Source organism: Cyprinus carpio, chromosome A17, assembly GCF_018340385.1.
Source record: "Cyprinus carpio isolate SPL01 chromosome A17, ASM1834038v1, whole genome shotgun sequence".
Classification (NCBI taxonomy): Eukaryota; Metazoa; Chordata; class Actinopteri; order Cypriniformes; family Cyprinidae; genus Cyprinus; species Cyprinus carpio.
Window position 1 is genome coordinate 11,484,741 of NC_056588.1, and position 13,573 is coordinate 11,498,313.

General features: G+C 35.7%; 1 protein-coding gene across 2 annotated transcripts in view; it reads left to right on the forward strand.

The window, feature by feature from the left end:
- Positions 1 to 299: 299 nt before the first annotated feature.
- Positions 300 to 13,573, forward strand: part of LOC109044987 (potassium voltage-gated channel subfamily H member 1-like) — a 42,817-nt gene continuing 29,543 nt past the window's right edge. The window contains exons 1-7 of one of the 2 annotated variants that reach the window (XM_042774091.1): positions 300 to 518; positions 1,490 to 1,516; positions 3,879 to 4,002; positions 5,337 to 5,443; positions 5,805 to 5,933; positions 6,024 to 6,142; positions 7,439 to 7,831. In XM_042774091.1, the coding sequence (XP_042630025.1) occupies positions 446 to 518; positions 1,490 to 1,516; positions 3,879 to 4,002; positions 5,337 to 5,443; positions 5,805 to 5,933; positions 6,024 to 6,142; positions 7,439 to 7,831 (972 nt within the window). In that variant the 5' untranslated portion in view covers positions 300 to 445. The remainder of the gene's footprint in view (positions 519 to 1,489; positions 1,517 to 3,878; positions 4,003 to 5,336; positions 5,444 to 5,804; positions 5,934 to 6,023; positions 6,143 to 7,438; positions 7,832 to 13,573) is intronic. The other variant, XM_042774092.1, reaches the window with a different exon arrangement.

Below are 13,573 nucleotides of genomic sequence, written 5' to 3' on the forward strand. Positions count from 1 at the left end.
CTAAACTTTTAGAGAACTATTGTACCAGGAACTACTAGCCCAAAGTCCCTAGTTCCTGGGTAAAGTTCCAGCGGTGGAAACGCGTTACAAGAAAAGTGTTACAAGAAATAGTACATCCACCAGCAGATGGCGTTAAGAGATTGGGATTAATAGACTTTATTACACACTGAACAAAAATTCGTCTACTTTGACGAATCAGCGCCATCTATTGATTCACCTCAGGACACCTGCTGCCTCACACGAGTCAATAGATGGCGCTGTCTCGCCAGTTTAAGCCGATGGTGGAGGCTCAATGGGTTGGAGGAGAGATGAGAGGGTGAGGAGAGCCTCGGGTCCACACATCACTGGATGCGGCAGCGGCATGTGGATGACAGACACACAGGAGACGTGTGCGGGGACTTTATGCTGACGTCCGGGCTCTCATAGGAGCGCATGACCCGCAGTGATGGCCGGGGGACGCAGAGGACTAGTGGCCCCACAAAACACTTTTCTGGAAAATATTGTCCGACGGTCTAACGGTAAGACGCACCGCCACATCCAAAACAGCGCACTTACAAAAAGAGTCTCAGCGGTAGTGTCGCAGCTAAAGAAAATAAAGAAAAAACTTTTGGGTACGTAAGTAAGAGACTAGGCTAACTTAGAGGAAACCTTTACATAAAGACAACATACTCACTTATTAAATAACTACACAAACTAGAAAGTTAAAGGCATCTGGTGAATGTTTTACAATAGATAATTTTTTTTCTTACTTGAATTCACGGAGCAAACGTTAAATAAACAGTTCTATCAGTAAAATTATTTTCTAGGTTTTAGAAATGTATTTTTATATTATAATAATTATAAAACTACTTAAGAGTAATGGGCTGCAGGAACATTGAGATTGTTCTGTATTCGTTGCGTGACAGCAAGTGCTGCTCTTCCCGCATTTGAGTTGTTCTCATACATCCTTCCATCAGCATGCTTTGTGAGATAGAGAACAACTTTAGGTTAAATTAATATTTAATAGCAATTAATATTTAAGAGTGCTGAAAGGTTGAAAACTGGCTGAGGATCTTCACCAGCTCTATCTGTGAGATCAGACTGTGTTTGTGTAAGACTGTGTTTGTTTTGTTTAAAATTAAATTCAAGATCCATTTTATTTTTTTTTGATGTTTATGCGTCTGGTTTTCTTTTTTTTTTATTTTTGTTTTATTCATATGGCCATTTTAAACTAATTGAACGCCAGATGTCTAGTGGAAACCACCTCTGCCTGTCTTTTTGAGCACTGAATCCTAGTAGAGAGATCTCTAAGCTTTAAAAATATCAAAAAGATGTACTTTTTCATTTAAGTAGGACTTCTATTAACCTCTGAAAACACTGATGTCTGTAGGACCTGCTTGGTCATTTAGGGTTAGCGGCCGTCTTGGAGAAGAACAGGAGGATGAATTCCTCTTCCTCTATGGTGTTTGTGTATTATTTTAACTCTTTTTCTGTTTTCTTTAACTTCCAGTTTGGACATTATCACATAGACACACAGGTATAAACTTTCATCGAGCAGAACACTTGTGCTTTAACCTATTCCATCCCTCCATTATCTCTCTTTCTCTATCTTTTGCTTTCTGTCTTTCCTTCCCTCCCTCCTTTTCTCTCTTTCTAGTTCCCTTTCGACATTTAATAATGTTCTATAACAATTTTTGTTAATTTACAAATGGATAGTCTGAATTTATAAGAAAAGCTTGATTAAAGTCTTTTGTGGTTTAGTGTTAAAATGGTTTAACAGTGCTGTTGATTTTTCAAAGCTGCTTAGTTATGGTGAAAATAACAACGCAGATGTTGCTCCCTGCTCCTCATTCAGCGCTGACAGCACTTGCTGTAAAATAACAAATGTTGGCATGGAACGTTTTTTCTCCATAGTGGTGCGTGTGTTTGTTTCAGTGTGTGGAGTGAACTTCCTGTGTTTATGCTCAGTAGAGGAGAACTGTGCTCTGTGGCAAATCCACCACCATGCTCTTAAATCATTTGATATCATAGAGTTTTCCTTCACTTCTGATTCTGATGTCGCCCTTCCACATTTGCTCATCTCATATTTACCCTCCACATTAGCCATAGAAAGAATAAATGTCTGTCTGTGTTTTCATCATATGTGCAGTCAAAGTGAAAGATTTTGCCATTCATGTTATAGTATGTCTGAATGAGGTGAAGGAGATATTTTATAATGAAAAGTCATGATACTGTTTACAGTGTACATATTATGTAAGGACAATGCTTATATAAAGGGAATTTCTTGCTTTTAAATACTGGAAAGGTCTTCACTGTCCCTCATTTGTGACAGACTTCAGTTCTAATTCTTTTATATCAGATTACAGGTTGTATAGTGTTACCGTGAGCTTGCTCAAGCTTTGAGATACACTTTGTTAAAAGTGCTACTGGCTTACTCAGCAGCCACTAAATCACTACTGTCAGCTAATCAGCCTGATAGCCTGCTTAACACACTAGCCACTAACACACTAACATCGACAGACATCGGAGGAAAGGTTAAAGCAAGGTTACAGAGATAGAGCCCGTTACAGATGACCCTGGCACAGAGAGTTTTCAAAACAGACGTTTGGGTAACACACACAGGAGTAAATGTTCCAAGCTGTGATACTCCAGAACAACACAAACTGACTCTGTCTGCAAAGACACCTGTTGTGCATTTGGACAATGAAAAGATTAATAAGAGTCACAGCAGAGTGCTTGAATGTTTTGTGAATACAGTATGTTAAAGGTATCATGTTGTGTGTTTTAGCTACTTTCTCACAGTATTATGGATGTCAGAGAAGAAATTTGGTACTATATACACTACAGTTCAAAAGTTTGGGGTCGGTAAGATTTTTAAACTGTTTTTGTAAGAAATCTTTACCAATGTTAAAAACGTTTGTGCTTAATACTTTTGTGGGAACTTTTTTTTATTATTCTTTGATGTTTGGTGAGATTTATTTTTTTTTTTGTTTTGTTTGTTGTTTTTCTGTTTTTTTTTTTTTGATTATTTTAATGTTTAATTGCTGATTAAAAGTGTTAATTTATGACCCCAAACTTTTGAACGTAGTGTAATGCAAAACATAAGCTTTCACATTTCAACTTATATTGGCCAAAAACCAAACAGGGACGGGATACATGTGTATGACCAACCAAAGCAATTTGTTTTGGTGGGGATTTTTTATTTTTTTTTTGCTTCAAAACTGATGTAGCAGTGATAGTTTAGGTGGAATACACAGGTGTGATCAAGCCTATCTCATTTACTTGCTTATAAGTGTCTCAAACAAAACTCTTGAATATCTTGAAAAGATTTGATACTTAGTTATTTCCAAGACTTGCAAACACAAACCTATGAACCCTGACTTCCAGTAATTACAGAGAAGCCAGTTAATTATATTTAAACAAACTTTTTGCAGCCAAATCTTTTCAATTCTTTATGCAATATGGATCACAACAGTCTGTGGGTGGTGTTTTCAATTCTTTATGCAATATGGATCACAACAGTCTGTGGGTGGTGAGACTACCATGTTCCTTTTTGTTCACCTTAAAAAGAAAAAAGAGTATATGGGAGGGAACTTTGAGCTAAACTTTTTATTTTAGTTTGAATGGGGTTGTAGGATTATGTGAGAGTGGTTCATGTGTTGAAGCAACACTACTGTGCATAACCATCTCAGGTACCGACTGATACATTTGAAGCTGAAATACTCAGTGTTGTCATAAACATGTCAGATCAGTGGCTTTCAGCTGCAGTGACAATGTCCACCCATCCTGCTTCATGTGACATTACCATAGCGACTGACCTCTAGTTTTCTTACCGTTGATTTTGTGCCTGGTTCCTCTCACCTGTTTCCTCCCCAAACCCTCCTGTGCTCTTTCTACAGACACAAACTTTGTGTTGGGAAATGCCCAGATCGTAGACTGGCCCATCGTTTACAGTAATGATGGATTTTGTAAGCTGTCTGGCTATCACCGTGCTGAGGTCATGCAGAAAAGCAGCACTTGCAGGTATCAGACTTCATGCAGAGATGGTTTCATGTACTAGTTTTTATTTCACATCATATTGATCATAGTTTCTTTATAAGCGAGAGGATGGCAGAGAGAGAACTGCAAGTTCTTGTAGAAAGGCGCTTGAATTCAGTAGACATGCAATTTATCATTTACAGTATTAAATATCGCATTAGACAGCACAATATACAAGATAGTACAATATTGTTTGAAATGAAGTATGCCCACAATACAACCCAGTATACGTACAGTACAATATTGTATTACAATATGCAATACAATACAGTACAGTATATAGTACTACACTATACACTATGTAGAGTTGAATGTGGGGAAGTAATAGTGCAAAATAACTGAATAATAAATATATATTTTTAAAGAAATACTAGTAAGGATGCATTAAATCGATCAAAAGTGACAGTAAAGAAATTTATACTGTTACAAAATATTTATATTTCAAATGTAATATATGCTGTTCTTTTGAAATTTATATTCATCACAGAATCGTGAAAAAAGTATCACAGTTTTCACAAATATTTTATTAGCACCAAATCAGCATATTAGAATGATTATTTGACACTGAAAATTGGAGTAATGACTGCTAAAAAAATCCAGCTTTGCCATCACAGAAAAAATTTACATTTTAAAATAGAAAACACTGTAAATTGAAATAATCAATATTACAGTTTTTAGTGTAATTTGGATTAAATAAACACAGCCTTGGTGAACGTAAGAGTCTTCTTCAGAAACATAAAAAAATCATACCAATGGCAACTTTTGAACGCTAGTGTATGTAGCAGAATAAACACAGTCAAATGTATTCTACATGTATTCTGTTATATATATATATTCTGTTGAATGTATCATTCCTCCCTCTCTGCCTCTCTCATTACAGTAAAGCAAAGCTGGACTAGCTTTCAGTAAACTTTAGATTTTTTCCGCTCATCATGACTCAAGTTTTTAGAGATCAAAAAGTTAAAAGGAAGGTAAAAATTAATGTTATGACCATTTAACTACGCCAAAATTGTTCTGATTTTCAACCCATATGATTTACTTTCTTTTGTTCAGGTTGAAATATAGCACTGGAAATGTTTCCACTCAGTGAAAGTGAATGGTGACCGGTGCGGTGTAGAACTAGCATATGTTATCAGTAATGCTTTTAGATGCTATTCGGAAGACATAACACATGATTAATATGACCTATTATGGAACTTTTTTGTCACTTTTGGAATTTGACAGTGCCTGGTCACTTGTATTTTATTCAAAAGAGCAGCATCAACATTCTGCTAAACTTCTCCCTTTGTGTTCTCTTGTGTTCTTTTTTTCTCTCTCAGCTTCATGTATGGAGAGCTCACAGATAAGGACACATGTGAAAAAGTTCGGCTGACTTTTGAGAACTATGAAATGAACTCATTTGAGATCTTGATGTACAAGAAAAATAGTGAGCATTGCACACACACACGCACGCACACACACACACACACACACACACACACACACACACTCACGCACACACACACACACGCACTCACACACACACACACACACACACACACACACACACACACACACACACACACACACATATGCACACACAACTAATCTGTGAGAACTGGGGGCAAGAACACAGCAGTCCTGGTGCATACATTTGTTATGCTAATATCTTAATGAGTATGCATAAATGTGTAAAACAGGCAATACAGTTTTTTTCTTATATAGAAAAATAACTTTTTTTTTTCTCTGACATGTTAAATATCAAAAATTTACAGCATGTTCAAATGTGCATGGTTTTGTTTTTCCAGGAACGCCGGTGTGGTTTTTTGTGAAAATAGCGCCTATACGAAATGAACAGGAGAAGGTTGTGCTCTTCCTGTGTACGTTTAGTGACATCACAGCATTCAAACAACCAATTGAAGATGACTCCTCCAAAGGTACATGTTATTCAGATGTATTTTATGAACGTTAGTGTATATCAGTGCAATCAAGAGTGAATGTTGAATGTGTGTCATGTCTGTGTTCAGGATGGGGGAAGTTTGCTCGTCTGACTAGGGCTCTGACCAGCAGTAGAGGGGTCCTGCAACAACTGCAGCCCACTGTACATAAAGGAGAGAGTGTACATAAACACTCGCGCCTTGCAGAGGTACGTCTCTCTGTGTGTGTGTGTCAGTCTGATACATTTCATTTCATGCCTGTGAGTAATTCTGGTGTGCAATCAGCAAGTGTTTGCTTCCATCCGTGTCAAAGATTAAACTAACACCAGGAAGGCTATCCCTTCACACTGTGTGTTTCCAGTATACACACTCCTCCTGCAGGGAGATTAATACGATATATGGGGCGTTTTTGAATAGTTTACAAACCAGGGTAAGGAATAAACAGGACTTTGTGACAAAAAGTGTGAAGAAATGACCCTGAAATTTAAATGTGGGGGTCAAAAATGCCCCATAATGAATAAATCTGTAACAAATGATACATTTTGTTACATTCTGTTCTAGGCCTTGCTAATTATACCAATATCACATAAAAGCTGTCATGCAATGGAGCTGCCACATTAGTTCTGTATTAGTTATTTAATCCATGGTGACAGTAGACAATAAATAACAATATAATATGAGCAATATATAAAAGGACTACTGTACATAATCTGCTCCAGCTAATCATTTGCAATAAATAAGTAAAGGGAGAATGTACAGTCCAGTTTATCAGATGACTACATAAATAAATAAATAACAGTTATTCAAATTTTGTTATTATTATTATATTAATTGTAGTGATTGCAGAGAGACTGTTATACAGTGTTGTGATTGACAACAGTCATTACTCAGAAATATTTCAAAGTATTCCAGAGTCATGTACTAATAAATGATATGTAAATAATAATAAAAAATGTAATTAATGTATTTAAATTAAATGGTTAAACTTCAATGGTTACATTTTAAATAAATGTTAAATGTATTTAAATTATTTATGTGAATTAAGTTAATATATTGATATGCATTTATTTAAAAGAAATCCATAAATTTAAGTGTTTGGGAATTTTTCTATTTGGTATCTGGACCTAAACTTTACAGTAAAAATACATATAAATGAACATTTTTATTCGACACATTATTTAATTAATTGAAAGTATTTTTAGTGTTAGATAAGTGAAACTAAATCCTCAAGGTAACATATGTAACTATTTTTTTTTGCAGTGTATGTGTAATTTTATTCTATTTTTATTCTAGGATGGTTTAACCAAAATGTCTATTAAAAATCTATTTTAGTCAGTGACAAGGCTTAATCTGTATCGGTTAAACAGACGAGATGAGATGTTTAACAGGATGTGATTTTTCTTTGAGGTGAGTCTCCTGTAAGCCGAGACGGGTCATTGCTCTTCCTCTCCACTCAGATAAACAACCATCCGTTGCCTCTCTCTCTGTCTCTCTCTCACACACAGGTTCTCCAGCTGGGCTCAGACATCCTGCCCCAGTACAAACAAGAGACGCCCAAGACCCCTCCTCACATCATCCTGCACTACTGTGCCTTTAAGACAACATGGGACTGGGTCATCCTCATTCTCACCTTCTACACCGCCATCATGGTCCCATACAATGTCTCGTTCAAAACCAAGCAGAACAATGTCACCTGGCTGGTTGTGGACAGCATTGTGGATGTGATCTTTTTGGTAGATATTGTACTGAATTTCCACACCACGTTCGTGGGCCCAGCCGGCGAAGTGATATCAGACCCGAAACTGATTCGCATGAATTACTTGAAAACCTGGTTTGTGATTGACCTGTTGTCCTGTCTGCCTTATGATGTCATCAACGCCTTTGAGAACGTGGACGAGGTCAGTACAACGCACACGTTTATTTACACACACACACACAGACATACACACACACACACACACACACACACACACACACACACACATACATACATGAAAAAAAGATTAAGAATCAATTATCAGATCAAAAATGTCTGTTATGGCATTGTTTTTATTCTGGTTTTCCAGTATACTGAAGTTTATTACAATGTTTAAAGTGAGAAGATGTGTATATATGTGTTAAAATAAAGTGCCAGACTGCAATAATTTCAAAGAGAGGAACATATACTTTATGTAAGATGTGCCAAGTTAAGGAGAAAAAAAAATCATGAGTGGGTTATATATGATGTATTTTATCTCATGGAATGAAACATGAAAATATCTTGAGCTTGCGGTAACCACAGACTTTATTTCAGGCAGTTAACCAAAAACCCATTAAAAAAACTCCTTGCCATTGGGAAGATGGAATCAGAAGTGCAAAAATGCTGATTTCCAGGTTTCAGGACTCATTCCTTAAAATTGGAAAAAATAAATAAATATATACGCACATCACCTTTAAATTTACTGCCTTAACTGTTTGTGTAAGACTTCTTTGGATTCTGTGGAGCATCTGCTCTGTTTCAAACCACACAAACAGCAAGCCTGATCTCAGATCAGTACTGTACAGTAAATCTCTGGAGAGATTCTGAATCAGTTTATCTGCCATGGACTACATATACTGACCAGCAGCCTAGAACAATTGCTCATTGACACAGTATTGATATTTAGAAGTCTGGAAGTACATACAAGTGATTACTTTTGATGTTTACATTCAATTTACATTCAGTGTTTGTTACTCTGTTTCATAAACACATTTTATTTCTTTAATAATACGTTTTCAGTGCCAAATAAAATTCTGTTTAATATCTGTGGACAGTATGCACAGATTTTCTGTGCTGGTTGGGAAGAAATTGGTGCAGTTAAGCTGAATTTAAATTTATTTATCTATTTAAATTTAATAAAACAAGGCTGTGAGTATTTATTTAATTTATTTAAATGTAGTAAAACAAGGCTGTGAGTACTACAAACTTACAGTATGGGGACATGAATGCATTATCAGATCAGACAAAATATTTAACAATCAAAAACACCCAAAGGACAGGCAAAGTGGAAAACAGTTTTGTCCCATGTGGGTCTCGTAATGGACATGAATAATGCATTTAAGAATGGAAAAACTGAAGAAAAGCATGGGACTACTTTGAAAACCTAGCAAGCATTGATGTTACAGCTCACTAGTCTAGGGGAGATCTTAATAAGTTGATACTTAGGGTTTGCTCGTAACTATCTTCAGATATTATTTTAAATGCATCAAGGGGAAGGACAGCACTGGATAAACAAAGCTAAATCCAAAAGTATTCATACATACAGTAGGCACACTTTGTGATGAGACTTGATTGTTCCGTATTTACCTCAAAACACCTGTTCAGAGTGGCTATTAAAGCTGCGCGTATCTTTACAAGTGGCAGTATAACAGCCCTGCAACATCAAACTGATCATTTGTCTGAGTGCTTTGTGTGAGGGATAGTATTTGAGCTTGTAATGGAGCAAATCTTTGGTGCTAATTAATATTGATCGTGGCGTGTGAGAGTGAAGCACACAAACCCTTTCATTGATCTCGGGCTAAGAGTTCATTTCCATGCTATCATATTTACACTTTGATTTTTTATTTAAAGCATTTGAGTGCTTTTGAGTAGAAGTTAGATCTTTATTTGTGCACCTCACTTTAATTCTCTGTGTGTCTCTTTTGCTTGCTGGAAATGGGTGATAGTCTAGTAAAGTTTGGGACTGAATCGATGGTGCATGATTCTCTGTGCTGGTGAGGTTGGAGTCGGTGTACTGGATGAAGCTTTTGCTCTGGATCAATCTTTGACTGTATAACGATTTAAACTGAGCTGTCTGTCTGCATTTAATTGAACTCACAATCAATTTCTGCCACTGCACAGAGGATGACCACAACCCAACCCCCAACCCCCCAAATGTTAACTGCCATCACACTCCACACCTGCATTCCACAGCATTCAACTATTATTTGTGCTTAAAGGGATAGTTCACCTGAAAATGGAAATTGGGTCATCATTTACTCAACTTTAAACATGAAATGAAAACTCATCCTATGTATTTTAAAATTCATGTCACAGTACGTTTTATTTTAAATTTTTATTTTTTTTTAGTTTTGTTTTTGACATCACTATGTTTAATCAAAATGCCATAACTGGACCTTCCACTTAAAATGTCATACTTCTCTCTGGTGACGTATGCAAGACTTACGTCTAATCATTTATTAAGCTACATCTACGTCTACATTTTAAAATGTGTTTTCTTTTCAAAGTATGTTTGTTTATTGTAAAATATTTTGTCATTGGTTTCAAATACTTTCGTTTTCACAGTCCTCACTACAAAGTGACAACAGCATTTTGAAATTTAGCCACTTGGGAAAGCGTCTTCAAAATGCCAAAACGATTTGTGTAGACATAGGGCCTGTTTACACCAGGTCACTTCATGCATTTTGTCTGATCAGATAGCTATCCGATCGTGTAAATGCCCTCCAAACTGATTTCGAGATGGATCTGATCACTGAAACCACTTAAGGAGGTGGTCTGCATTCCAGATGAAACTGGACAAGTGTAAATGCATCAGGTTGTTGAAACCACATATGTAAATTTTACTCCTCCCAAAATGTAAAAAAAAAAGAGATATGTGATAAATGAAATGTTTTGTTAAGATGTGTTAGTGCTAATGCAACACACATTGCCGCAGATGATATATAGCATCACAAACTGCCGCAAAGAGAACTGAAATGTAGCAGACGAGCAACAAGCAATCATCTACATTAAAAGTAGTGAGACTAACTTGTTGACAAATGTGAATGTGAGTGTGTTTTGGAGTCTGAGCTGCCGATCTTGAAATTAACTGATGATGAATAAAATGCAGTACATATCTGATGCCTTCGTTAATGCGAACTCTGTTAAATTTGTATATATAGTGTTGGAATTGAAGATCGTATTTATATCCATTTCGTAGAGACACATTTATGTGGCCAAGTTTAAACAAACCATTTTAACAAATCAAATAGATATCCGATCACTAAAAACACATTAAGTGACCAGGTGTTAGCAGGCTTATAGCCTTAGCCATAGTTCACGTTTTTAGATTTTAATAATTCATTACACTCAGATGTATGCCACTAAATGGAAGAAAATATCTGTTGTTACGCATTCTTCATTACTTTATCCACACAAGAAGACTTTCAGTGGGGTTCAGTGTTTTCTTAAACCACACTGACTTTCAATTTTTTGGATAAAACCAGGTGAAATATTTTTTAAATCTGAAAAGAAAGTCATACAGGTTTGGAACAATATGAGGTTGAGTAAAATATGACAGAGTTTTCATTTTGGGGCAAACTATCACTTTAAAAAGGTAAAAAAAAAAATATATATATATATCTATCTATCTATCTATATATATATATATATATATATATATATATATTTATATTTGCTGTGATTCCCAGTGAAACACACACACACACACACACTCAAATTCACACACTGTAAGTCAAGTTACAAATGAATATGATACCAGCACATTCACCCACTCAGACGCTCTTCCTTCCCACTTCCACTGTGTTGTGCACAAACAGACATGCACGTATACAGGATCCGAGCTTTCATCTTGCCCCTGGACATATGGCTTTTCAGAGGGGGTGTCAGCACCAGTTTACCGTGATCTGCTACATCTAGCTCATCAGATCGGTCTGTGCACACTGTCGGGCTTTGAGCTCAGCAGAACCAGCCCAAAGAACAGAGCAGCACCATAAATAATGGCATCCTTTAGAGAGTTATGCAACACAAGGCGAATTAGATCCTGAGGTGACGACCTTCTGATGGAGAATAATGCACGTTGTCTAGTGTTTGCTTTCTGATTGATTTGTGTTTGAAAGAGTGGAGGAAACGGCTGAAGTTCACACTGAGGTGAACCTTAACAGAAACATTTGTTTCTTTACAGTAAGAAAGCATTCGGAAAAAAAAAAAGGCCGATACAGCATTTGGGTGGTGAGAATAAAAAAAGGAGCATTAAACAGTTTTATTTTAGTTTTCATAGTTTTCATTTCCTGATAAAGTTGTTTTTCAACTTTTTCATAGTTTTCATTTCCTGATAAAGACAAAAAGAGGGTGTTTTGCATTAGCTTAAGAAAATGAAATGCAAAAAAATGTACATTTGGTTATAACTGATTAACGCTACTGATCAAAACTTTGAGGTTGGTAAGATTTGTTTTGTTTTGTTATGTTATTGAAAGAAGTCTCTTGTGCTCATAAGATGGGAAAGCTGAATTTTCAGTAGTCTCAGGTTTCTTTTACACGCCATCACAAACAATAGTCAGTTTCACCAAGTCACAATTCGCAAAAAATGACTTCCGTACACAATGCCGACAATTTAAATTGTGTTCGCGCGAATGATACTGTAATGTCATTGGTTGCATTCCCTTACGTCACCGTCAAAAAACGGCAAAAAAAAATTTTTTTGAGAAAATCCCCAGTTGTCCAAATGAAGTCCTTAGCAACAAATATTAGGCTACTAATGATAAATATATTTTTGATAAATGTAGTGATCTTCACACAAACACCAATAAATATATTTACATTACTATTATTTTTATGCAACTTTTTTAATATCCTATATATTTTTAACAACAGAAAATCAATTATTTTGATCCATTTAATGTATTGTTGGCTATTGCTAATGCTACAAATATAACCTACATGTGCTATTTATGAGTTTACTTATGTTTTGTGGCCCAGGGTCAAATGTGACACGGATATATTATAAAAGACCAACTTTGGCCTGCGTGCCCTAGTTTCCGGCACCTCTGGACTAGAAGTACAGTATCTGACAGGTATCTGCAGATAATTTTTACCCGAGTTTGTCAGTCTGTATCACCCAACATGTTTTGCATTCACATGTGAAAGACTTTTAGATTATGGACCTGTCTATTGATTTTCTTTGTTTCTATTTTAAAAGATTTAATGAAATGTTAGGGTAGAATCATAATAACAATAGAAACAGTGAACTTCAAATCATGAGACATCAGCAAAAACAAGCAGCTTTAAATTTCACTGACTTATGAATATGGTACTGAATTTATCAACATCCTAGCTAGCGAAATGTGTTACATGATGTTTTTGAAACAAAATGTCTCATTTGAACTGCTTCTTTTATACAATGAATGCAGCATTGAGAGATACGTGCACAACATACTGACATAGGGAAACTTCCACCAGTTCCTATATACATCCACATACGTAAGGTTTCTGGATGTTTCACGAGTTTACTTCTGTGTATTACCTTTCCAAGCACTCTGCCTCATTTATCTGGCAAACCTACAGTTTAGCAGAGATTTCCCATCCCGTATTTGTCCGTATACAGCTCTTTTCATGCAGTGTTTTTTTTGTTTTTTTCTTTTTTTGTATGGAGTTTATTGTTCTTTTTAGTTTGCTTAAGAAACATTTCTTTTTATTGTCAATGTTGAAAACAGTTGTGCTGCTTAATATTTTTGTACAAACCATGCTAATTTTTTCAGGATACTCTGATGAATAGAAAGAATAAAAGAATAGGATTTAATTGAAATAGATTATTTTGTAACAATATAAAATATCCTTACTCTCACTGTTAATCAATTTAATGCATCTTTGCTGAATAAAAAATATAAATTTCTTTCTTTCTAAA